This window comes from Dermacentor andersoni, chromosome 6 (assembly GCF_023375885.2).
Source record: "Dermacentor andersoni chromosome 6, qqDerAnde1_hic_scaffold, whole genome shotgun sequence".
In the NCBI taxonomy this organism is placed as follows: Eukaryota; Metazoa; Arthropoda; class Arachnida; order Ixodida; family Ixodidae; genus Dermacentor; species Dermacentor andersoni.
Window position 1 is genome coordinate 176050987 of NC_092819.1, and position 23696 is coordinate 176074682.

A 23696-nucleotide genomic window follows, 5' to 3' on the forward strand; every position below is an offset into this window, starting at 1 on the left:
TAGGGACCCTGGACTGAGGGTTCCTCCCACACTGCTCTCGCCATTCAAATATTATTAATAAAGATGTTTTACTCTCTCTCTCTCTCTTGTCACTGGCCGAACGCTCAACACCAGAAGGCCTCGGCCAGTCGCCTAGCCGAGTCTCACCTAACCCATCCTAACTAAATGTCTTGGCAATTTTAGAATAGACGGCTGTTGAGAGACCAGAAACCTCTCGGAGCTACTCGCCCTTATTTTACTGCGAACTACAGATGCCGTAATTTTCGCAAAGGCTTCTAAACAGGAAGCAGCCCTGCTTCGGACTCCAGCTCATCAATTGCCGAATGTGATCAAATAACAATATGCGCTGCACGATGACTGCAATGCCACGATCGCAAGTTACTTCCAATTATTATTATTATTATTATTATTATTATTATTATTATTAGTTATGAAAATATACAAGTACATAAAGGAAACAGGGAAGGAGCAGAGCAAGCTGACAACTGCCACCGAGAGGTGCACAACGCCTGCCAACTCTATTGAGAGGAGGGAATGAAAAGAGGAGAAGATACGAAACAAAGAAATAGGAAAGAAAATAGGAAATAAGCCAATGACACAGACACAGACAAAATAAAGTCAAAACACGGAAAAAATGTCTATAAATGGGAGGCCAAATCAGTTTTCTGCATGAAAGTTAGCAAGGCTCTATGAGCCTGGTCACGTTAAGCAGCAGTCTCTCGCAGATAACAGGGCAAGGTTGAATTTGTCAACAACTCGAAGCAACGGCAAGAGTTTGACGTAATAGTTCTGCGGAAACCCGCAAGGCAGAGAGAAGTAACTAATTAAGGAAAAATGAGACATCCATCCAATCACAGCAATTGCTACAAAGGAAATCCATAAAGGTTCCTCGAAAGAAAAGCCTTGCAGTTGAAGAAAAATTCGACCTGGTCTGAGACCCAAACCTGGGACCACCGCCTTTCCGGGGCTGCCACTCGTAACATCTGAGCTAACCAGGAGGCTAGCAGATGGCAGGGCAAAGTCGAATTTGTCAAAAACTTGAAGTAAAGGCAAGAGTTTGACGTAACAGTTCTGCAGAAACCCGCAAGGCGTAGAGAAGTAACTAATTAAGGAAAAATGAGACATCCATCCGATCGTAGCAATTGCTACAAAGGAAATTCGTATAGGATCCTCGAAAGAAAAGCCTCGCAGTTGAAGAAAAATTCATCCTGGTCTGGGACTTGAACCCGGGACCACCCAGGAACCAGGAGGCTAGCAGATGGCAAGGCAAAGCCGAATTTGTCAGAAACTCGAAGTAAAGGTAAGAGTTTCATGTAATAGTTCTGCGGAAACCCACAAGGTGGAGAGAAGCAATTAAGGAAAAATGAGACATCTACCCAATCGTAGCAACTGCTACAAAATACGGGTTTCTCGAAGAAAAGCCTTGCAGTTGAAGAAAAATTCATCCTAGTCTGGGATTCAAACCTGGGACCACAACCTTTCCGGGGCAGCCGCTCTACCATCTGAATTAACCAGACGGTCAGCAGATGGCAAGGCAAAGTAGAAGTGGTGAGTCACTGAAATTCTTGCCCTGTGCCAAAAGTATAGAGAGCAACACCTGTACAGCCGGCAAAGAAAGAGGCAATTGATGCCTCGTTATATTCTTCAAGTGCTGTCACACCCACCGAGTCCCTTGGACAGGCAGTCCCAGCTGATCCTGGCCCTCTTATGGGGCAGTGATGGCTCCAGCTTGAGGCTGGGGTCAGTCAGGTTGCACCGCATGCTGGGAGCTGCAGGGAAGCTCTCGCGGGCTCTCCTCTGGCGCTTCTCTCGTTCGCAGAACTCCACCCAGCTGAAACGCAAACGTCGTCATCACTCAAACAACTGAAGGGTGCTCGGAGTGTGTTTAGAGTAGGGAAAATGCAGCTGACTTGCATTAATTCGATCTTGATGGGAACAACACAAATTCAGTGAACATAATTGAAACAAGGGGCATACAGATGTCTGAATACACCACTATCTTACTTGGCAGTATTTGCCCGATTCTGACACACCCACGACTCAAATGCTCACTCAGTATCTATGAATTCACATTAGAAAACAATGTGAAACAAATCTAATGTCCGAACAATTTTGATACGCACTAGAACGTCATAACGAAGCTGAAGGCCAAGCCCAAATTACTTGGTTATATCAACTATTGGCCTTTACTGTAGTATATGCCTGATGCTGGCCATAACTTTACACGTGCAAAAAAGACTATGGCTCCATGGCCCGCCAAACCGCTACGCAGCTGCAAATCCAATGGAATTTAACCCTTCGAAGGCTTTTGCAGTACATGTACGGCATCGGTTTTCTGTCCCGCAAGGTCTTTGCCGTGCGGGTACGGCTTCGACCCTCCGTTTGACATTTCGCGCCATAATGACGATGCATGCCTTCTGGGAGGTGCTGCCACCTTTTATACAAGAAGCGTTTGAAATTTGTGTTACCTTCTTGCGGTTTCGGTTCTGCCGCGTGATCGCAACGAAGCCGCGCGAAACGTCATTTTTCTCTTTGTCGGCACTCTCTTGCAGGGGCGGTTGTGGGAGATACGGGGTTCTCCTCCGTACTCTTGGGACAAAGGAACGACAGTACACAGTAGTGCAAACAATCACAAGGGCATTTATTGCACCTTTCATAGATCAATGCCAGCTAGCCGAGTTGCTATCCCCAAAACATGCCGATGGGCGCGCGACAAGTCTAGAAGTCCGACTTACCGCGACCGCATTGCGAGCGAATATGTGCGCCCCATGCTGGATCCCAACGCCTGGTCGTTTGCGTGTTCGTTCACGCCAACGGTCGTGCGTTCGAAGGCGGCCACGCGAGGCGGTCTCGCAGAAGCATGGTCGCAGCGCGCGCGGAACGTCCGGCGCTGTTCGCCGACCCGCCGGGAAAAAGCAGCGCCTTGTCCCTCGGCGCCCGAGTAACCCCGCCGCAGCGCGACGGTCGCGCCATCTCTCGCACCGCGCTTGTACCACTCCGAGCGCCGCGGGTGCCAGGCCACGCGAGCCGTGCGGGAAAACAGCATACCAGGGGATGCGCTATGCGGGAAAACATCAGGGGACGCGCGAGAGTCGCGCATCCCCACATCCCCCCAACCTTAAATCACTTCTTTTTCCGGCGAAACATGTCACACGGTCTAACATTAACCCGTGCTTCGCGAACAAGGTGGTACATGCAACAGTGGCCGCGCCGGGGAAATGTCCACACGCTGTCCGTAACATGCGAGCCGACTGTCCTTGGGGTACACCGCTGGCGTCCGCCGGTCACAGCAGCAGCTTTGCAGACTCGACGGCATCATTCCAGGCCAGGACTCCGGAAACGACGACGCAGTAGTCGGTACGAGCAAGTGTCACTCGCGCCGACGCGCCCTGCTGGCAAGAGCCGCCGTAGCTGTCGGTGACCGCTGGCTCCTTTGTCCGCCGCCGAGGGTTGTGAGCTGGATGCAGGAGGCCGCCGAAGTCGCTGCGCCGAACTGGCCACAGCATCTCCATCGCCCGGGGTGACTCGATCGTAGTCCGGGGCAGCAGCGCAGACAATGTGCAGGTGACAGCAAGCCAGGGGTGACTCCAATCACGCTGCGTACACTCAAAACACTCGGCAAACACTAAAGTAGTGCAAGAGAGAGGAATTCTGCATGCGCATCGCCCACGTGGTACGATGTTCAACTCGGCTAGCAAGAGATCGGGCAGCTACTCAGATGCTAAGTTCACGTGAACGAAGCTCGCTTCCTTGAGCCGAACGAGTAATTTGAATTCGTGCGAGGCTAAATAGAATGAGGGAAGCAAATTGCAACGCCTCAACACCACGGTCCACCAGGTTGTGTCCCTCCACGTGCGACAGGCAGCTTCGTAAAGCCTTAGGCCTAAATCGTCGCTACCCTGTCAACAACCGGCATCCATAAACAACACCCAAAATGGGCGCAAAACAGGCAGCTGGGAGGAGACGTTAGCTCTGTGAGGTGGTCCTACTCCGCTCGGTGCACACAGCATCCGAGTTGACGGCGCCCACCGTCCCAGACGGCGTCGGAGCGCCCGGTGCCAGGCCGCAATACCAGTCAGCCCGTCGTGGCACCCGTGGCCCGCGGCCACCCGGCTCCCAGAGCCGCGACTTCATCCGAGTCAAAGAGATAGAAGAAGCTATTTACATAAGAAATTCGGACCACCCACGAGGCTTCCGTACTCACTCGCTTCAGGCTTGCCACTGCTCCGCGGGCGCTCAGCCTCGCTCTCCCAGGATGCAGACAACGTGGCTCTCGTACCAACGAATGCCATTAAAGAAAAACACTTGCGAAAAGGCTTAGCATGTTGACATGTTCAAACACACTACGGCCACCGCCGCCTCGCTCAAGAAAGCACGCCGCTGACGCTAGCGATCAAAATCCACGCTAGGCCTACGCTTCGGTTCAAACAAAGGTCTCGAACGAAGCAAAACTGTTAAATCTATCGTCCGATGCCCCAAGAGGTCCACGTTGGGCAGCCAGATGTGGGAGATCCGGGGTTCTCCTCCGTACTCTTGGGACAAAGGAACGACAACACAGTAGTGCAAACAATCACAAGGGCATTTATTGCACCTTTCATAGATCAATGCCAGCTAGCCGAGTTGCTATCCCCAAAACATGCCGATGGGCGCGCGACAAATCTAGAAGTCCGACTTACCGCGACCGCATGGCGAGCGAATATATTCGCCCCATGCTGGATCCCAACGCCTGGTCATTCGCGTGTACGGTCACGCGGACGGTGGCGCGTTCCAAGGCGGCCACGCGAGGCGGTCTCGCAGAAGCATGGGTCGCCGCGCGCGCGGAACGTCCGGCGCTGTTCGCCGACCCGCCGGAAAAAAGCAGCGCCTTGTCCTTCGGCGCCCGAGTAACCCCGCCGCAGCGCGACGGTCGCGCCATCTCTCGCACCGCGCTTGTACCAGTCCGAGCGCCGCGGGCGCAAGGCCATGCGAGCCGTGCGGGAAAACAGCATACCAGGGGATGCGCTATGCGGGAAAACATCAGGGGACGCGCGAGAGTCGCGCATCCCCACACGGTGGAAGTTAATTTCTATCTTGATTGGCGCTGCTCTTAGCTTGTTTTATCACCGCCGCTCGCAAGGTATTTTCGCTCTCAGCGGCAACGCGATTTCATGGCTATCGTCCCGCCGCGTGATCGCAACGGAGGCGCGCGAAACATGATTTTTCTCTTTGTCGGCACGCTCTCGCAGGGCCGGCGGAAGTTGATTTCTATCTTGATTGGTGCTGCTCTTAGCTTGTTTATCGCCACCGCTCACGAGATATTCTCGCTCTCTGCGGCAACGCACTTACGCGAGAGGGTGCCTCAGACCTCTGCCCAAGGCAGCCGCACGCGGAGAAGATGTCATGTGTGCGCCAACACAACTCGTCGCTCCAAGAGCAGAACAGGCACGCATTTTAGGTGTGCAGACCGCAATAAGGCGCTGTGCGTAGACCCGTGTTTCAAGGAGTACCACACTCTGAAATACTATTGAACATTTTGCAGTTATGAGTGATGCCAAGACCAAAATACTGCTCCTATTTCTTTTTATTATTTATTCCCGACTTTATACATTTTGTACATTTAAGATCTGCAATAAAGTAATTTGACCACCTGGCAAAGTTTTTTTCAAATTAATTCGACCCTCAAACGGTTAACAAAACAATGCAAAAGGCTCTGGCATGTGCAACACCCCCTTTTTTAGCATGCGACATCCTTTTCGATAGCCTCCTTCTGTTCCAATGTCTCTTGCTTCTCACTTGGCTAACTCCTATTGTCGTGAAACCGATGCAAGAAAACAGCTAGCAGGCTGAGATGTGAACGAAGTCTGTCGTGTTCAAGAAGCACACAACACGTTGTGCTGACTAACTGCATTCTTTGGCAATCTCCATGACTTTCGGAGAGTTTCACTTTAAGTGAGATTTCCTGAACCCGTCCAAGACAGAGATTGGCACAGCACCAGAAACATGCGCTTGGCCTGTGAATGACCTGATTCGCCCCTCTTTCGTAGCCTTGCACCTACTGTGGCTTCAACGTGTGAGTGAGCTGGCTTGGCTTGGTCAGCTCGTGGCCTCCAAGATGGCACTGACGCAATCTCGGAGGTCACTCCTGCTTGTGCCAGTCGGCGCGGCGTGCCATTGTGAGAAAGAGAAGTCAATGTGCAAGCATCGCTATGTGGCACGGTGCACCAAGAAAGTATAAACCCGATTGGAGAAATCATAAATAAGATGAAACCTGGAGAGCTTGCATACACAAAATGGAAATTTATTTACACTTACCGTAACATTCCGAGCAAGCGCCCCTACCCATGCAAGCGCCATCATGGAGCGCTCTCCCCCCCCACTCCCTTCATTTTCGAGTGATTTGAAATTGGCGCCAACTGCTGAGCAAGTGCCACTTCATCCATTTTCACCAGACCGCTTGGCTACAGTTTGTCAATTTCTTAAGAAATTGCATATTAAATTACATAAAATGGAGCAATTTAGTGACAAATAAATGTATTGTTTAGCCGCACTTCTGCCAAGGCCCGATAATTCACCAGAGAGGTATCTGCATAGCCATAGTCTTCGTCAGTCGCCATTTTGGTCTAATGTGCGAATTCTCACATGTGCAAGACACATGGTGCGATTTTGCATGCAATCCGTCATATGACGTGCCGGAGTCCAATTTGCTGCATGCGATTCTTGACTCAAAGATTCCTCTCATTCAGTACGAATGAGAGAGTGGCGCATAGCTCCACCCAGAACCGGTGCCCCTGCATGCGTACTTGGAATGACTTTGCAAATAAAGTGAAAACAAACGTATTTGCACAGCTCTCACGTTTTAAACAAAGGATGCCAATATAAATAGGACTATAAGAGATTTTTTTCTGCAAAGCCCCATCGGCAGTATCCGCTCCATTGACAGCCACTGATGACTAGAAGCTCGCTGGGTCGTTGAATCGGAGACCGGTGGTGCTTGTGACACGACCGTACGCAGCTCGTAATGAAGCGCCTATGTTAGTTAGCAAAACACGTACACAATTATGTGACGCTTAAATTGCAATATATTTGATTTTATTGGTGCCGATGGAAGCGAACGAGCAAGCCAAGCAAGCCGGTCGCTGGAAGACGACGTAGCCTAGTTCAGTGGCTGCCGGATCCAGGGCCAACCAACCTTGAATTTGTGTTCACGACCTAGACAATATTTTCCGATTTCACGGCCAAATTAAATGCAAACTAAAAACATCGTGTCAAAAAACTTTCCTGCTCATTTAATACACTTCACAGTAAACTAGTGCCATGCAATTTCTTTCTGCTGTCTAAAAATAAAAAAATTTGAGAAGGAATTCCAAACAAAACAAAAACAAAACTCATCTGAAAACTTTAAAACAAAACTCATCTTTAAAAACTTTAAAACTTTAAAAACAAAACTCATCTGAAACAATTAAAAAACTCAAATTCCAATTTGTGAAAAAAACTTTGGATGGAAGTCTGCTTATGTTGGGCAGAATGCAGGTGCTATAATATGTTTCCTCATTTGCTTTATTCACAAATTCTAACAGGCCAAAGTAGCCCATGTTGAGCGCACTACCTTCAGTACCTTTGCTGGTCGTCTATCAGTTTGCATAGTATGCAAATCTAGTTACAATTTCTTTGCTGCTTCAGAAATTCGCTCTGGCAGCTTGTTTTAGACTAAAATGTACTGTCGGATTTTATTTGTGTCTAGCGTGCGTGGAAGTGGGGGGTTGTTGCCTTCTAAGGTGCTAATGTGTACCAAGTTCTCAGCCTACAAGCTCTGTGGGGATCACACTTACACCTCCATTATTCACTCGTCAACATCATGCGAGACACAGCGAGTGCACATTGTGGCTGACCTTGCCAAAATTCACCTGGTGCACACAGTAAATCACCTGTAAGCAGTGCCAAGGCGGGCTAATCTGTAAGAGACGGAGCGCTTCCAAAATCAGCATGTGTGCCATTGTGGAGGTGCTACTTCACTGCCTCCTCCCCCCACGTGCAACTCACACTGTGCCTTCCTAAAAACTTATCTGCATCTGTTCCTGAGCCGTTCATTTCATCTCCCGCGATCCCATGTTTTCCGTGTCGCTCACAGATAACGTCTTTCTGTCTTAGCTCCAACTTCACCTCTGCGTTTCAACTGTCCAAAAACGTGTAGTGCGGCATGACTGAGCCAAAGGCTACTGAAGTTGTCTAAGCTATGATGCTTTGTCAACACCTTGCTGACGCACTTTCCCATGCTGACCTTCGGTAACGAGTGTGGCCCACAGGTTTTCACAGTGAAAAGCTTTAGACAGCCTTGTTCATAAAACATGAAACCGTGAGACATTCTGGAGCCTCAGTCACAACAGTGGCACAGAAAAAGCAACAGAAAGGGTGCAGTGCTGTTCACTACACGCGATGCATGTGGCTCATAGCTCGGTCCGAATATTCTGTGCCCAATATTTATGCATCCACAAGAAGATTGCTAAGAAAAAAATGTTTCGTTGCGTACACGTTTTCGATGTTGCCTCCCTACGGAAGCTACTGCCAGAGGCTGAGGATATTCGCGACCCCGATGAGATCTGCCAGCACTACTTTACGTGCCTCAAGGAAATCCTGTCTTGATCTAGTGACACCCAGGATAAAGCAGGCGAGGCATTCTGTCAGAAAGAAGAAGTGATTGACGACTTGAACAGGTACGTCCACCTTTCTTGAGGTCATCATCTTCCATTCACATATGCAGCAGAGGATCTTACGGAAAGAGGAAACAAGCCGAGATGTGCTCAATTTTTAAGCGCTGTATACGGAAGCGTCAGTACACCTGAACCGTCCGTGACAGAATGTTGTGCATGCGCAACATGCGCTGGTTAAATAGGTTGAAGCAAGCGTATGAGGCTTCAAGGTCCTGTCGAGAGCCTCTTCGTCTCTTAACTATCGTGCCACCAGAAATTGGAAACAAATGTCTTCAACAGGCAATCCCAGCTGTTACAATGTACATGCTCAGAAAGGCCCGAAATCGGTGCGAGAAGCATGGATGAGCTTTTTAGCGGTACACGAGGTCAACGTTAAGCCCATCGGATGTACAAGCTGTGCTCGACTACTTCACCAAGGACGAACTTGGGTGCTCTCGACAGAGCCCAAACAAGAAGGATGTGTCAATCCTCATGAACGGCCAGAGAGAGTACGTCTCAAAGTGGTTTATGACATGTTCTATCCGTGAAACATTCCAGGTGTTAAAAGCAGCTCACCCCGAAAGTGTCATTGCTCTGTCAAAGTTTTACAGCCTGCATCCAAAATGGGTGCTGCTCACAAGAAGTTTGCGTTAGCGTTTTCTTTCACTAGTGCCAACCTTTGTGTCTCTACGCTTGAGAATGCAAACCTGCATGGAAATCTCATTAAAAGGCATTAAAGCATTGTGCCTTTGTGGCTCCCCGACCACAGATTGTATATTCAGAAAATGCGAGCGCTGCCCAGAGTGGAGGCCGCACTCTGGCCAGTCAGGGGAATGGTCAACGAAGACGAGGTCAAATTTGCTGTATGGGAAAGTGGCGACTCTATCTAGAAGACGTCTCCTACCCTTTTTGTGAAAGAGGTCAGCAAATGGTTGACCAAATGTATTCCTCAGGAATGCATTCGCCGCCCTCATGCTGCGGCTATTCATGAGGCAAAGAAGTACGAGTGGCATTGTTCTGCATTTTGATTTTGCGGAAAATTGGAATGTCCTTCTCTCAAAAGAAATACAATTGTACCATTGGCACAAGAAACAAATCTCACCTGTGTTGCCACGACAAGCAAAGCAACGCACAGCTTTGCTGTCATAAGTGACGACATGCATCATGACAAAGCGCATGCCTGCTACGCCCTAGGTAGAGTGCACGAAGCATTAGATGAAAAAGTACCCATACACTGTCCCGTAACATACGTCAGCAAGTGTGCAGCGAGGCATTTTAAAAATAAAGTGCCAACTGTACAAGTTGTGCCACTCCAAGTATACGTCCGCGATGTGGATATTTTCCGCCACTGGGCGCGGGAACAACGCCTGTGTTGGTGTGGGTGGACTCGTTAAGCACCAAGCTTCCCTGCACAAACGATGTTCTGGAAGCGCCATTCAATCTCCCAACTTAGCGGCAACCTCAAGAATGTGGCCCTGCTTGACACACTTGCTGCAGCCGTCAAGGAGCACCGTCAGCAGAAGTCTGTGCCTCATGTGCCATCCGGAATTCAGTCACGGCATGTGTGGATGACGTCTGCCCATGATCAGTCGAGCAGACATGCACTGTCCATTGTGCAAGTCAGCTGACAGTGATTAAACCATTCTAATTGTTAACTACAAAGGACACGCAATACGTTTGTTCAAGCACCACAAGTAGTGTCGATTTCTCTCGTTGCTTCCCAGAAAACAATGCAGAAAACACATTATCTGTTCTTGTCACAATTAAAAAAAAAACCAGGTGAACCTTCCTTCATTTCTGGCAACCGTTGCCTTCTCTCTTTCTTTTTAAAGAGAGTAAATGTTAACGAATGAGTTGCAGCACCACTAAAGTAAGCACGCTCAACATTGGCCACTATGGCCCTTATATATTGTGAATACTAAAGCAAACGAAGAGACCTATTATTGCACCCATGTTTTGTCCGACATAAGTGGACTTCCATCTAAATTTTTTTTTCAGAAACTGGAACCAGAGTTTTTTTTTTGTTTTGAAAGTGAAATTTTTGAAAAAACCTCGTTGAACTACTTTTTTCTGCTCTTGTGTGTCATATAGGAAGATAATAATTTGCATAAATGTTGCAAAAATAACGCTCTATGTTTGATACTTTTTTCAAGTTTCTGTGTGAAATAGGAAATGTGCCAGATGCATCAAGGTTACAAAATATGTCTGATTTGGGCCATGTTTTGAAATCTTTTACGTATTTTTTGTTTAAGGAGAGCGTAAAAAAATGTATGGAACTAATTTGCTGCGAAGTGTATTAAAATGAGCAGAAAAGCTTTTTGAGGCAACATTTTTACTTTGCATTTAATTTGGCCGTGAAATCAGAAAATATTGCAGCAATAGGAGGGCACTCACACCACCACCTTCAAATATTTTTTTTTTTTGGCTAGCTGGGAACACTTTTCGAGAATAAAATTTTTGGTTCTGGGCAGTTTGAATATTCCTACACAACATATAAGAAAACCGGACAGAACAAAAATATCAAGTGGACATGCGTGTTTGATCTCTTGTGAAATCACCCAACAGCCCCTAACGTGTGGCTATGCTACACAACTCTTGGGCCTATGATTTGTAATGAACTGAAGTTCAGCGTTTGACGGAAGCCCGTCTGGTCGGGATGAAACATGGTTAAAAGGTAAACAAAAACCCGGGGCACTTCGCCGACCAAATAAAGATTTAAAAGAAAAGAAGACGTTTCGGCTCCCACACGGGAGCCTTGTTCACAAGTAATATAAACAATAATGAACTAATATCCTGTAGAAAGTTAAAAACTGAGCGTCTCAGAAATGGGTCCGCACCAAGGAACATTTCTGAATGAAAGAAATATGCCGTCAGTCCGCTAGCGGGAGGTTTTTTTCTTTCAGTTTCCACTTCCTGACACCCAAGCAAGATGTCGAGGTCGGTCTGTGTCTCACCACATTGACACCAGATGGGAGGTTGGCTTAGGCTGCACCGATGTCAGCCATGGGGTGCAGCCACAATTTTGGTGACGTCAAAATGACATGCTCCTCCCGTCAACCGTTTTTAAACCGAGAACATCATCTGCTGGGACCAGAACGTGATGAGAGGCACTCTTTTCGAACAATCACGCGCGCTTGCTACGAGACCGGCTTCGCATGGCACATCTGGTAGATTGGACTGGATCTAAATGGCAGCTGTGGCTATGGAATGGAACGATCAAATCCAATCCATAGTCTAATTCGAGGAAACGTTGCTTGAAATGGGAGCTTCAGTTGTTGTGTTGGTGTTGCATGAGGAGGAAGCAGAGCGGTTGGAGGTGCGAAATGCATTTGAAGAGACAGCCGAAAGTTAATTCCGGCACTGCTTTCGTTTCTCGAAACGAAAAGCACGATCAACAGCTTCCACTGACGAGCTAAGACCTAGGGCCCCAGTAACACATTGCGGTGCGACCACATGCTGTTGCTTCTTGGAAAGTGTGCAATGTTCCCAATGTCTATGTTCTTATTTTTTTTTCGCTGTGTGTGGCACCACCTAGCGACCATGCAGAGAGACTAAGAGTAATAAATTGTAATGGCCATACATATTACTACAGTCGCAGACTGATTTCTTGGACTCCAAAAATTCGGACACGCTCGATTATTCGGTCTGCTTCGCGGCACCGCCATTCTCCCCATAGACCACAATGTATAACAACTGCCGAAAGTTCGGACACCTTGCAACCTCTCGTCTGATTTTTTGGACACTCCTTGAGCCAACTCGATCGAGAGCACCACTCACTGACTCTGACCGGTGCATGGTTCGACTTGCTGAACGTCATTTTTGTTTTGAATGGAGCCTCTCTGCTGCCCCATGAAGTGGCGCTGCTGCAAATCCCCGCTCATCATCATCGTTTCTGCCTGGTTCGTGGCCACAGCAGTTCTGGTCTCAGCTTGGTAAGCCATGTCAAGACAACCCAGCAGCTTATTTGTTTCTTTCTTTATGCACGATGCTGCGAGTGGATCACGTTTTTCAGTTGTGCGATTGGTGTCGGTGTGACGGCGTGGTGATGTTTGCATTGTGTGCTGTATCAAGGTTGCGGTGATCCAACGCGGCATACGGAAACATTGCGTCAAGTGTCTAATGGCGCCGACAGTGGCCGCGCAGACTGCACTGGGGAATGCTGGCAAGCGGGTGCCGGGAGGCCCAGGATTTGTCGCCTTCCGATGTGCTCTCTACTGACGCCGAAAATGTTCTGCCTAGACCTGCGCAGTGGTTCCATTGTGATTCCGGACACCGTCTCGTTTGACAGTTTCACAGGTACTGACATTGCTGCACTGACATGATCAGAACTCGACGATGGCGAGATCATTCGTCAGGTTTCTGCTGCACTGCCAGACGATGACTCAGAGTCGCAAGATGACACACCATGACACACCATGTACAAGCAGTGACTGTGCTTTCAGCCGCCTATAGTGACCGTACGACCCTCTACGAGATTCAGGCTTATCTGATTGTGTGTAAATGGAACAACGTGCAACGGCACATTCACAATTTCTTCAAGCCTACTGCCGAGCCCGAATAAGTGCGTAGAAATAAAGGATTTCTTTTTTTTGTCTTAATCTGCTTTTTCGCACACCTGTTTATTGGGACGTTTCCGCAGTCCTCATGAGGCCCGGATAAACGGTCGGCGACATTATTTGAGAAAGTGTTTAAGCTTGAGAAGAAAAAAGTACATTTTTTTCATATAGATATATTATTCATTAGAAGGCAAGAAACATTTCATTTTGTAGTATACTGTACCGAAGCAGATAACAAACGAGGCACGCAAACTTCCAGGAAGTTCACCGAACAAGAATCAGAGATTCCTCCCCAGATAAGAGTGCGCCATACGTATGGCCAATCCTAAGGTGGCAGGCAGTGACCTCAATTTGCCGTATTTTTTTGTTACTGGTGGCATATTTCCCATATGTGGCTTGATAAAATGAACTTTACATGAGGTTTCTGCGTCCCACATCATTTGCCAAAAGCTTCAAAGTTTTTTGTTCAAAAATGACTTTAGGTCGGTGGCAGGAAGAATTGCCCTTGGAAGAAGTGCCAGCTTCCATCGCAATGGATGTGGAAATTTTAATGTAGCGAAATTTAATACAATGAAGCAAAGTGCTGTTTTTACTAACTTCATTATTTTGGGCTTTAAAGCTTGCTGTATTTACCGGAATCTAGGGTGAACATCTTAGAAAAGAAAATGGTCCAGAAACTGCTCGCACATTTCGGCCATTGTGGTTCAGTAAAAGTTCTTCAAATTTCCTAAGTTCAGTCTATGGGTCTTTTAGAATAGAATGCAGTCCATTCTCATCAATAAATATTTAACAAGGCCCAAGCAGATGGTGTCAAAATCCATGACGTCATAGCATGCTGGTACGGAAATTTCAAGCTTGCCATTTTTCTTTCATTTTTGCACCTTTTCTGGCATATCGAGCATCTTCTCGCAGTAAGAGCACCTTTTCTGGTATATTGCGGGAGGGTAACTTACTAACACAACTACAGTAACGCTTCTATTTTTTAGTGTCCCTTTAAGTGCAGGGATGGAACCAGCTTGCAAATGCACCAATGGTTGGCACTATGCCAGAATACTTATGTAACATGTGCAGGAACGCTCGACTCTGATGCATCCATTGATGTCTTCCCTGCATGGGCCTAGCATTTCCTGTTAGTATCTGGCTTCGCCAATAGCGAAGTGCCGCTGGCAGTCATTGTAGTTGCAGAAACGTATGAGAGATAGCACTAGTGCTGCGCTACTAATGCCGCTTGACGGAAGGGTTACTTGGGCAGAAGAGGGAGTAGCCTCTTCCTCTTTGGCTTTGGATTGGTGGAGAAACTGACTTGTCGCGTGTCTCACGGCATGCTCTGCAAGAGGACTCTAAGGAGGGCACCAGGATGGACGAACACGATCATTCGAACAGGGCACCGTTCGCGTGACTGTACGCATGAACCATATGGTATTGGTGTCCAGCATGGGGAGCAAACATATACTTCCTATATCTTGTCGCGGTGAGTCGGACTTCCTTAATTTGTCAGTGCCCATCGCCACATTCTATTGATAGTAATTCAGCTAGCTGGCATTAGTGAATGAAAGGCGCAAGAAATGCCCTTCTGATTCTTTATACTGCTGCATTGCTGATCCTTTGTCCCAAGGGCACGTTTCAGACTCTGCATCTCGCTGTGCAGATGGGTGTGTGGCTACAGCAGATCGTTCTCTCTCTTTTTCGTCAGGCCTCTGAACAAAGCTCAGTGGAGCATCAAAGGATAAGTTGAAACCGTCAGGCCTTCAAACAAAGCTCAGTGGAGCATCAAAGCATAAGTTGACACTTGACATTGCCTGTGCTTTCTTTAACCCTTTCCTGCCCACGGAAAAAGCAGTGGTCTTCGAGTAGCCTAGTACTACTTTCTTCTCACAGAGAATGCTTGATACTAAAGTGTATAGCATTAGATTGCCAAGGAAGAAACTCCTTCCAAATGTACTAGTCGCAAATGACATGTTTATAAAAAAGAATACTACAGTAAAACCCTGTTAAACCGTACCCGCTTAAACAGTAGTTTCGTTTTAAAAGTAGAAAAGTCAAATCCCCGACTCAGCGGAAATTGAAGATATTGTGTTTTGTATCCGCATAAACCGTACCAGCTTATTGCGTACGTGTCGGTTAACAAGTAGTGTTTCCACTTTTCGCTGCGTAAACACAGCTGTGCGTCATCCCCATCGGGCGGCCCGGCAGAACAAGCCTCAGAGATTGGAACAACGGCCTCCAACCGCTCTGTGCGTTTGTGCATGAAGCCACATCAACATCAACATCATTTCGGCGCCATGCCAGAGGGCGTTGCGGCGTCGTGCAAGCGAGGACTCGCGTGATGCCGAAGCTCGAATAAAAAAGACGTCAGGTGCTCAGCATAGAAGAAACATTAGACATCGTTCGTGCTACTAAATGTGACACGAAGAAGTCGGCGCTGGCAAGTGACAGGGATCTGCTGTTGACAATGGTGTGGCATTTGGAATGTGAAGAAGTTGCTCGGCAGCGCTGCTACGACCGCGAGGAGATGTCGGCTACAAGATTAGACTTTTCACTATTGTTGCCTCTGTTGTTGCTGAAGTGTCGACTAGCGACAGTGATGAGGACGACATGGAAAGCTACAGCACGCGCAATTCAGGCCCGACAGTGGCAGAAGCTGCACATTACTTCGGCCTCATGAATGCAATCTTCGCGACGAGAACAGCACCCCGCAATGAAAAAGGTGCCACACGACTTCTGCAGCGCTATCGCAGGCGTGCACGAAGAATACGTAACACCAACGAGGAATCTGCCATGCAAGTGTTTGGCGAGAAGAGGGGGCTGGCTGAAAAGATGGCACGCAGCTTCAGTAAGTTTGAGGCCGCTGTCATTGCTGCTAGGCCGCGGCGGCATCAAACGGTAATAGCACTTTTGTCGTGCAAAGTGAATGCTGCATGTTCTTTCCCCTTTCATTGCATTCTCTCCGAGTTCTCTGTTCCGTTTTTGACAGGTAAGTGGGCGATCTCATGCTAATTTGGTTAAACAGTCCTACCGTTTAGTACCTACTTTTTCTGTGCTCCGGCCAACTACGGTTAAACGAGGCTTCACTGTACCGTATTTATATGATTGTAAGTCGACCCCCCCATATTGCATAACAGGATAAAAAAAGAGCATACCCGAGGGCGCATTTGATAACGAAAATTTATTAGTAGCTGACATGGTCACTGGACTACTCGTCTTCACTAGTGCTGCCATCGTCATCGTTGCTACGGTCCCACAGCATGTCGTTGTCCAACGAAATTTCACATTTGACAAACGACCGCATCACGACATCTTGTGGAACAGCAGCCCACTCCGAATGCACCCAACCACACGCAGCCGTCAGGGAGGCTCTTTTGAGAGATCCGGTTGGCGTAATTTCGCGGTCTTCTGCCGCCAGCCACTCGTACTCACGGCGGAGCAGGTCCTTAAAAGGCGAAGGTCCGGGCTTGTTTCATGACCATGTCGCACTTCACTGGCAGGGACCGATCACGCATTTCAGCGACGTACGCCGCAAGCTTAGCCTACAGCTCCAGAAAGCGTCAAGACTTCTACACGTGGGAAATTTTTCACTTGAATTTCGCTTCGCTGCAGTTACCCCTCTCGCACTACCCGTTCAGAAACATCGAACTTGCAGCCCGCTGCGCAGTGATTTGTTTCTTCGGTGCAAAGGATGGCAGCCCTCTTGAACGCTGCTGTGAACGAGTGCCGAATGATTAGTGGGCCTGGAGTACTCATGATGACTGAGGAAGCATAGAAGTAGCACGTAGCCGGCAGTCAAGTGGAACGCATCAAACCAATGCCTTTCGTCAAACTATAGAGAAAGCTAAGCACAACAGGGAAAGAGAAACCCGCGAGCAGTGTCTACTCTTCCATAAACTACAGATACATTCCGCAAGGCCAATGCCTCATTGGCAAGGCGCAAGTGCCGCCGTTCTGAGGGTGCCGCCGCGAATGGGAACAGCGGCGCTTCCATCAACTATCAACAGCCCCCATAAGTGTTGCGTGCACTGTAACACTCTCAAAAATGTTGAAAAACCCTTCCGAAAAGCGAACAAATGCACGGGATGGCGAAAAGCTACGGGTAGGGCCATAGAGCAAACATAAAATTGTAACTACGTTGTAGCTCCTGTCGGTCTCGCTTTTTTGGCGGTGCCATGTTTTGGTTTCGATCGTAAGTCGACCCCCCCACTTCAGATTTTCAAATTTTAAAAAAGTGGTCGACTTACAATCGTGTAAATACGGTATATATAAAAAAAAACATATTCACGCAAAGATTTTGTATCAAGAAACAAAAAGTCACAGAATATAAGTATCTAGGTCTATGGATCTCTGATAACCTTTCTTGGATCAGGCATGTCGACTATGTTTCAGCAAATGCTCTCCGAAAGCTTTTTTTCTTACGACGCTCGCTTAAGCTAGCAACCCCTGGTACACACCTCCTTGCCTACAACACTATTATTAGACCAATCTTAGAATATGCAGTAATTATCTGGGACTCTTTTACAAAGGTAAACATAAACTTGAAAGAATCCAAAAGAAAGCAGTAAGGTTTATATATAACACTTACGGGCGAGCATCAGTGAGTGACCTCCTCAAAAAAAGCGGCTTACCTTCTATTCCTAACAGAAATCGCATATGTCGCTTAAAGTTTTTCTATCAATTAATTAATAATAATTTCAAAGTTGACACCTCCAATATCCTTACCTATTCCTCGGGGTACCAAACTAGAAATCACCATTCTCTTTCTATAGCACCATTAAATCCGCGAGTTAATTGTTTTAAATATTACTTTTTTCCAAGGACCATCACTGATTGGAATAACCTCACGGATGATGTTGTCAGACAGACATCATTACATTCATTTCAAGAGCATTTGAATCGATTGTTGTTAATTGACCTTGTTGCTGTATTCTCTTGTTGAATTTCTATGTGCAATTTTGTTTTCTTTGTGTCTGTAATTCTGTATCTTAACACAATGTTTCCCACCTGCTATGATCTTGTGTACAAGATCGCAGTATTCATAAATAATAATAAAAAAAAGAAGTTATACAAAAACTTCAACGCAGGTTGGCATAAAGAGATTGTAAAAAAATATCGGGATATACACTTTTAAATGCCAGTGCTGACATATGGGGCAGAAACTTGGAGACTGACAAAAAAATAGAGAACAAGTTAAGGACTGCGCAAGGACCATTGGAACGAAGAATTCTAGGCATAACGTTAAGAGACGGAAAGAGAGCGGTTTGGATCAGAGAGCAAATGGGTATAGCTGATATTCTAATTGACATTAAGAGAAAAAATGGAGCTGGGCAGGTTATGTAATGCGTAGGTTAGATAACCGGTGGACCATTGGGATTACAGAATGGGTGCCAAGAGAAGGGAAGTGCTGTCGAGGATGGCAGGAGACTATGTGGGGCAATGAAATTAGCAAATTTGCGGGTGCTAGTTGGAATCGGTTGGGGCAGGACAGGGGTAATTGGAGATTGCAGGGAGAGGCCTTCATCCTGCAGTGGACAAAGATAGGGCTGATGATGATGATGATATGTGAGGAATTAATGCAATAATGCAACAAATACAGTAGAACCTCATTCATGATCCCTGATGGAATCAACAGTATGAATAAATAAATAAATACGTTCCCGTTACATATGTTTTCTCGGCGCCAACGTTCGCAATTGAGCACACAAGAATGACCTGGAATGTTCCTCGAAAACACAATTTTTCGGCACCAACGGTCAGTACGTCGCCAAACTGCAATCGTATGATACGTTTTCTGGCCACTATATCCCATGTGAACAAGAAAAGGCACGAGGTGCACGCGATCGAGAATGCCTGATGTGGCGGATTCACCGCAATACTCGCCCGTCCGTCTCTCGTGAAAACGCCTGCGCGCACTCAGTTTCTCATTTCGGTACCAGCAAATCTTCGCCGGGTTCGTTGCACATGGCATTCACAGCTATCACCAGCAATCCTATCGCGATAAGCATTTTCGCCTACCTGTTTCATAATGCGCGTCGGAAGCGTAGCGCATGCTTTTAACAGGCGTTAACTGAAACGCACAGACACTCCCTGCTGCAGACTGCGATCGTATGCGTTTTCCCCTCTAGATCCCATGTGAACAAGAAAAGGCACGAGGTGCACGCGATCAAGAACAATATATAGCCACCCATCTCATGTCAAAACGACAGCGCTCGCAGTTTTATTCCGGTACCAGCAAATCTCCGCCAGGGTCTCCGCAAATCTCCGCCAGCCGTAGTGAGGGACTACGGAGTAATTTTGACCACCAGGGGATCTTTAATGTGCCCCCATGTATGGGACAAGGGTGTTTCTGCATTTAGCGCTCGTCACAAATGCGGCTATTGTGGCCGGAATTCGATCCTGCGACCTCATGCTTAGCAGCACAACAACGCAGCCGCTAAGCCACCGCGGGAGGTAGAACATGCAGGATATCTTTATATTGGTACTTGGTACCAACAAAATGGTTTGAAGAAGAAATGACAGTTCGTGCTGAAGTCTGACGAACTGAGTTGTTTTCCACGTCAGTGTTGCAGCTGCCACTGTCCAAAAACTTGCGGGCCGATGCATCAGAATCGGTAGAGAGAGAGAGAGAGAGAGAGAGAGCTGTTTATTAGAAAAACAGAGAATTTTGCCGGCGCGTTTATAACCGCTGGCATGCTACTCTGTATAGGGATGGGGAATGGGATTAAAAGATTCCAGAAGAGAGTGGGAGAAAAAGAGGATAAAAATAAATATGGAATGTCCGAGTGGACCTGATACTAATATTTACAGGTGACATGATGGGTAAATTTAGGCTTTTGTATATAAGGTGTGCAATTTTTAAAGCTTTCCTATTAGACCAGTTTCTGACAGGTATTTGAACAATAAATCCAAAACCCGTCGCTGTTTTGAAGGGCCGGGCATTGGACATAAGATGCTCGGTAACGTTAACGGTTCGTGACAAATCATATCCATTTGTTGCTCAAAAAATTGTCTCTCGTCGCGGTACGCGGGGCACTCTAATATTATGTGCTCAACTGTCTCTAAGTTTCGATAGTTATCACAGTATGGGTTAGTGGTAAGCCCTATGCGGTACAGATAATTGTTCGTACCGCATCGGTTGAAAAATGTGCAACACCAATGCCATTTTGGGAACTCGAGCGCCCATCACCCTGGCTTTGCCTCGACTGTGGAGTTACCTTAAAAAGCATTGTGCAGCAGGAAAAAGGAAACAGAAAAGCGAAACTGAACAAGCAGCTTCTTCATTAAAACTTCTTTCTGAACGAGTTGGTGCATACTCGACATAAGAATTGTAACAGCGCAAACACATGCAACCACAAAGTAACAAGGACGAGACACAAGCGCCGTGTGTTCAAAGCCCATCGGATGGTGCTAACAGTTCGAGAGCAGTCATAGACGCTGAGCTATTCATGGGCTCGATCAACGAGAGAATGAGCTCACCGAGCAAATGCTGCAGCCAGTAGGGAGTGACGGCGAAAGAGGTCGGCCCGCTTGCAGTTGTCTTCGTGCTGCGCCCATTCCTCGGCCAGGCTGTCCCTGGCCGCACGGCTGCTTTCCTCTAGGGGCACTTCGTCCAGCAGGCTCGCCAGAATGAGCTCACTCTGGGCCCACTGCCACCGGCCCAGGGCCTCACCGTGGCAGCCCCTGTCAGCAAAAAAGGCAGGAAACCTCAGGGCAGTTGCAAGAGCTACCTATGTCACAGCATATATTGGTATTAGTTAAACGCGTCACCATGCATCAGTGTCTCATGGCTTTTCGGGTAAGCAAGGTGGCCTAGTCCACCAATTTTTCCCCTTTCATGCTCACGTAAGTGCTGTCCAAACCTGCTGAAATGTCTAGTACACTATAATAAAAACTTAGAGCGCTAAAAATGTTTTTGAAAATTTTTATTATAATGCATTACCAACTAGCCCACCTATCCATCCTTTTGCAATGTCTAGGACACCTAGCCGCATTCAAGGTTGCCTGCTTACGTGTGGCTCAGAACCACAACGTTAGAACCATTCGTAAATTGTTTCTCCCATCTTCTTTTCTACCGTTCTATTGATATTTTTTCTTTCTTCTCTCGTGCCTTTCGACGTGGCAAGTGACAATGAAATGTATAAATAATATTGACTTACCTATCGCAAGAAGTCGCACTCCGTTAGCTTAGTGCTGCTTTCTAGCATGAATTAGTTACAGCTTCGTTCCTTCCAATTCACATACGTCATGCCCATTGGCTTGGGCTTAGATGCAGCAAGTGCCTTGTTCAACCCTGATGTTACAACCATTTGTAAATGTTTTCGTCCCTTTAAACCCGTCTATTGCAGATAATTCAAAGAGTCTTTGGACATGTACCATCCTCTGGGCTGGTCTTCTCTGCCATAAAGTGGCTATCTCGTAACTGAGCTATCTCAGTTGCTAGTCAGAAGCTCGAATCCTCATTTCCCCTCCCCTCCCTCCACCTTGGGCATTGGACTACTAATCTGAAGGTGGTGAAGGCTCAAATCCTCCTCCAGTGCACTACATCTCCAGGTTTCGAGTGGCACCTCACACCGTCGAAAAATGCTGAGAGCCATTGGGGCTATACAGTCGAACCCACTTATAACAATACTCAAGTTCCAAAAAAATTCCATTGTTATAACCAAGAATTCTTATAACCGCGTTGCATGAAAAAAAATCAAAATGGTGGATGGCATAGCTGTTCCGAGAGAAGTATAATGGCAGGGAGGCCAGTTCTCCTGCTTACCACCTTTCTCCATCTGGCTGCTGATTGTGTTGACTCATTTAACTGTTTAATCCTGCTTCCTGCGTGCTGCAATCACGTGTTGTTAACAAGCCATGGCTGTCGGCCTTAAAGAATGGCACTGCTGTAACAATTGTAAACAGGGGTCACGGGTGGCAAGTGACATAGGAGCTCTGCCAAGGCGGTGTTATGGTGGCCCTAAAAGGCACCTTTTAAAAAATGTAGGTAGGTTGCCGCAGCATCACCTCAGCTTGAGAAATCAGGTTGCCTCAGGTCAGCGAAGCTTTCCATGCTGGATGCTTTGATTCACGATAAGTAGTGGTGATGTTGATGGCTAAACCTTAATTTCTTCAACGTTTAGACTAACACGTGATTGGTGAGTTGATGTTAAACGTTACCTTGTGTGCACCACGGCTGTTCGTGTGCGTAGTACACAGAACACACAGGGAGAGGTGTGTGCTTGAGGTGCTGTGTGCCATATTTTATAACGTCTGAGAGGGTTGAACATTGTCATTTCCTCACATGGCACATCGCATTGTGGCAGAAGTATTAAACTGGAATTTGATTATGGGGCTGTACGTTCCAAAACCACACTCGGATTATGAGGGAAGCCGTAGCGGTGGACTCCGGATTAATTTTGACACCATGACGTTCTTTAACGCGTCCCAAAATCTAAGTGCAGGTGCATTTTCTATTTCGCCCCCGTCGAAATGTGGCTGGTGTGATTGGGATCAAATCCGCGACCTCTAGCAATGCCATAGCCGTAAAGCTAATGTGGCGAGCACAGAAGTGTTGATTTGACAGTCGATCACTTCTGTAGTGTGTCCTGGACCCCACGGTGTGCTTTAATTAATGCGGCTGGCTCTGCTTCTGCACGCCCTGCGTAAGTTGCCCGCTTGACATATTTGCATGGCATTTATTTTTCAGAAATAGCAGCACCGTACTTTACCGTACCTTTAACTTAAGCTTATCCTGTTTCCCGCAACCGCTGTCATATAGTAGTGGGGTTTCCTTGCCTTCTCACATCACCTCCTCCCCTCTCTTATATGCCTCTTCTCCTCCCTCTCCTTTCCCTTTCTACAGTTCTATTTGCGTCCCCTTTGGCCTCGCAGGTTAGTAGAAAAGGAGGCAGTGCAGTTTCTGCAATGCTTCTGAGGGGAGTGACGGATAATTATAGCTGTCAAGTGGCTAATGTGGCGACAGCAAGGGAGCTCCAGAGGGCATTGTGCACATTCGACACGGTGTGGCGAAAACGAGTTTCTCTGTTCGTCTTTCCTCTTTTACTCGCGCTTGTCATCTATGTACACACTCTGAACCACCCTCCGAGGCGGGGTGCACGACAGCGGCGGCGGCAGCAGCAATGGGAAAGACGAAGGATGAGGCAAAGAAAGCTTCGCTTTAATAACACGTTAGGCTATGTTGAGTTTTAAAAATGCGTTGTTAGAAGATGCCGGAAATTTTCCTGGTCACTCTCATAAGTGATGGCGTTAGGAAGATTGTTCCAAAGGTGAATGGCTCTTGGAAGAGTGGAGTAGTTAATAGAATTAGTCTTTCCGTAGATGCACTTGAAATTGAACTGATTGTACAACCGGTGTGACCTGTAATCAGGAGTTTTAAGATGCTGAACTGATGGCACTTTATTATGGACATATTTATGAAATAATGATAGCAGGGTTATGTCACGACGGTAATGCAAGGGCTGTAGTGAGAGGTCGAGTTTAATTT

At 47.2% G+C, this 23696-nt stretch overlaps 1 protein-coding gene across 1 annotated transcript in view; it reads right to left on the reverse strand.

Annotated features, from left to right (window-relative positions):
- The window catches only part of xmas (RRM_XMAS2 and SAC3_GANP domain-containing protein xmas), a 388469-nt gene that overhangs the window by 194917 nt on the left and 169856 nt on the right, over positions 1 to 23696 (reverse strand). The window contains exons 16-17 of the mRNA XM_050172352.2: positions 20687 to 20890; positions 1665 to 1831 (exon numbers count right to left, since the gene is read on the reverse strand). Coding sequence (XP_050028309.1) covers positions 1665 to 1831; positions 20687 to 20890 — 371 coding nt within the window. The remainder of the gene's footprint in view (positions 1 to 1664; positions 1832 to 20686; positions 20891 to 23696) is intronic.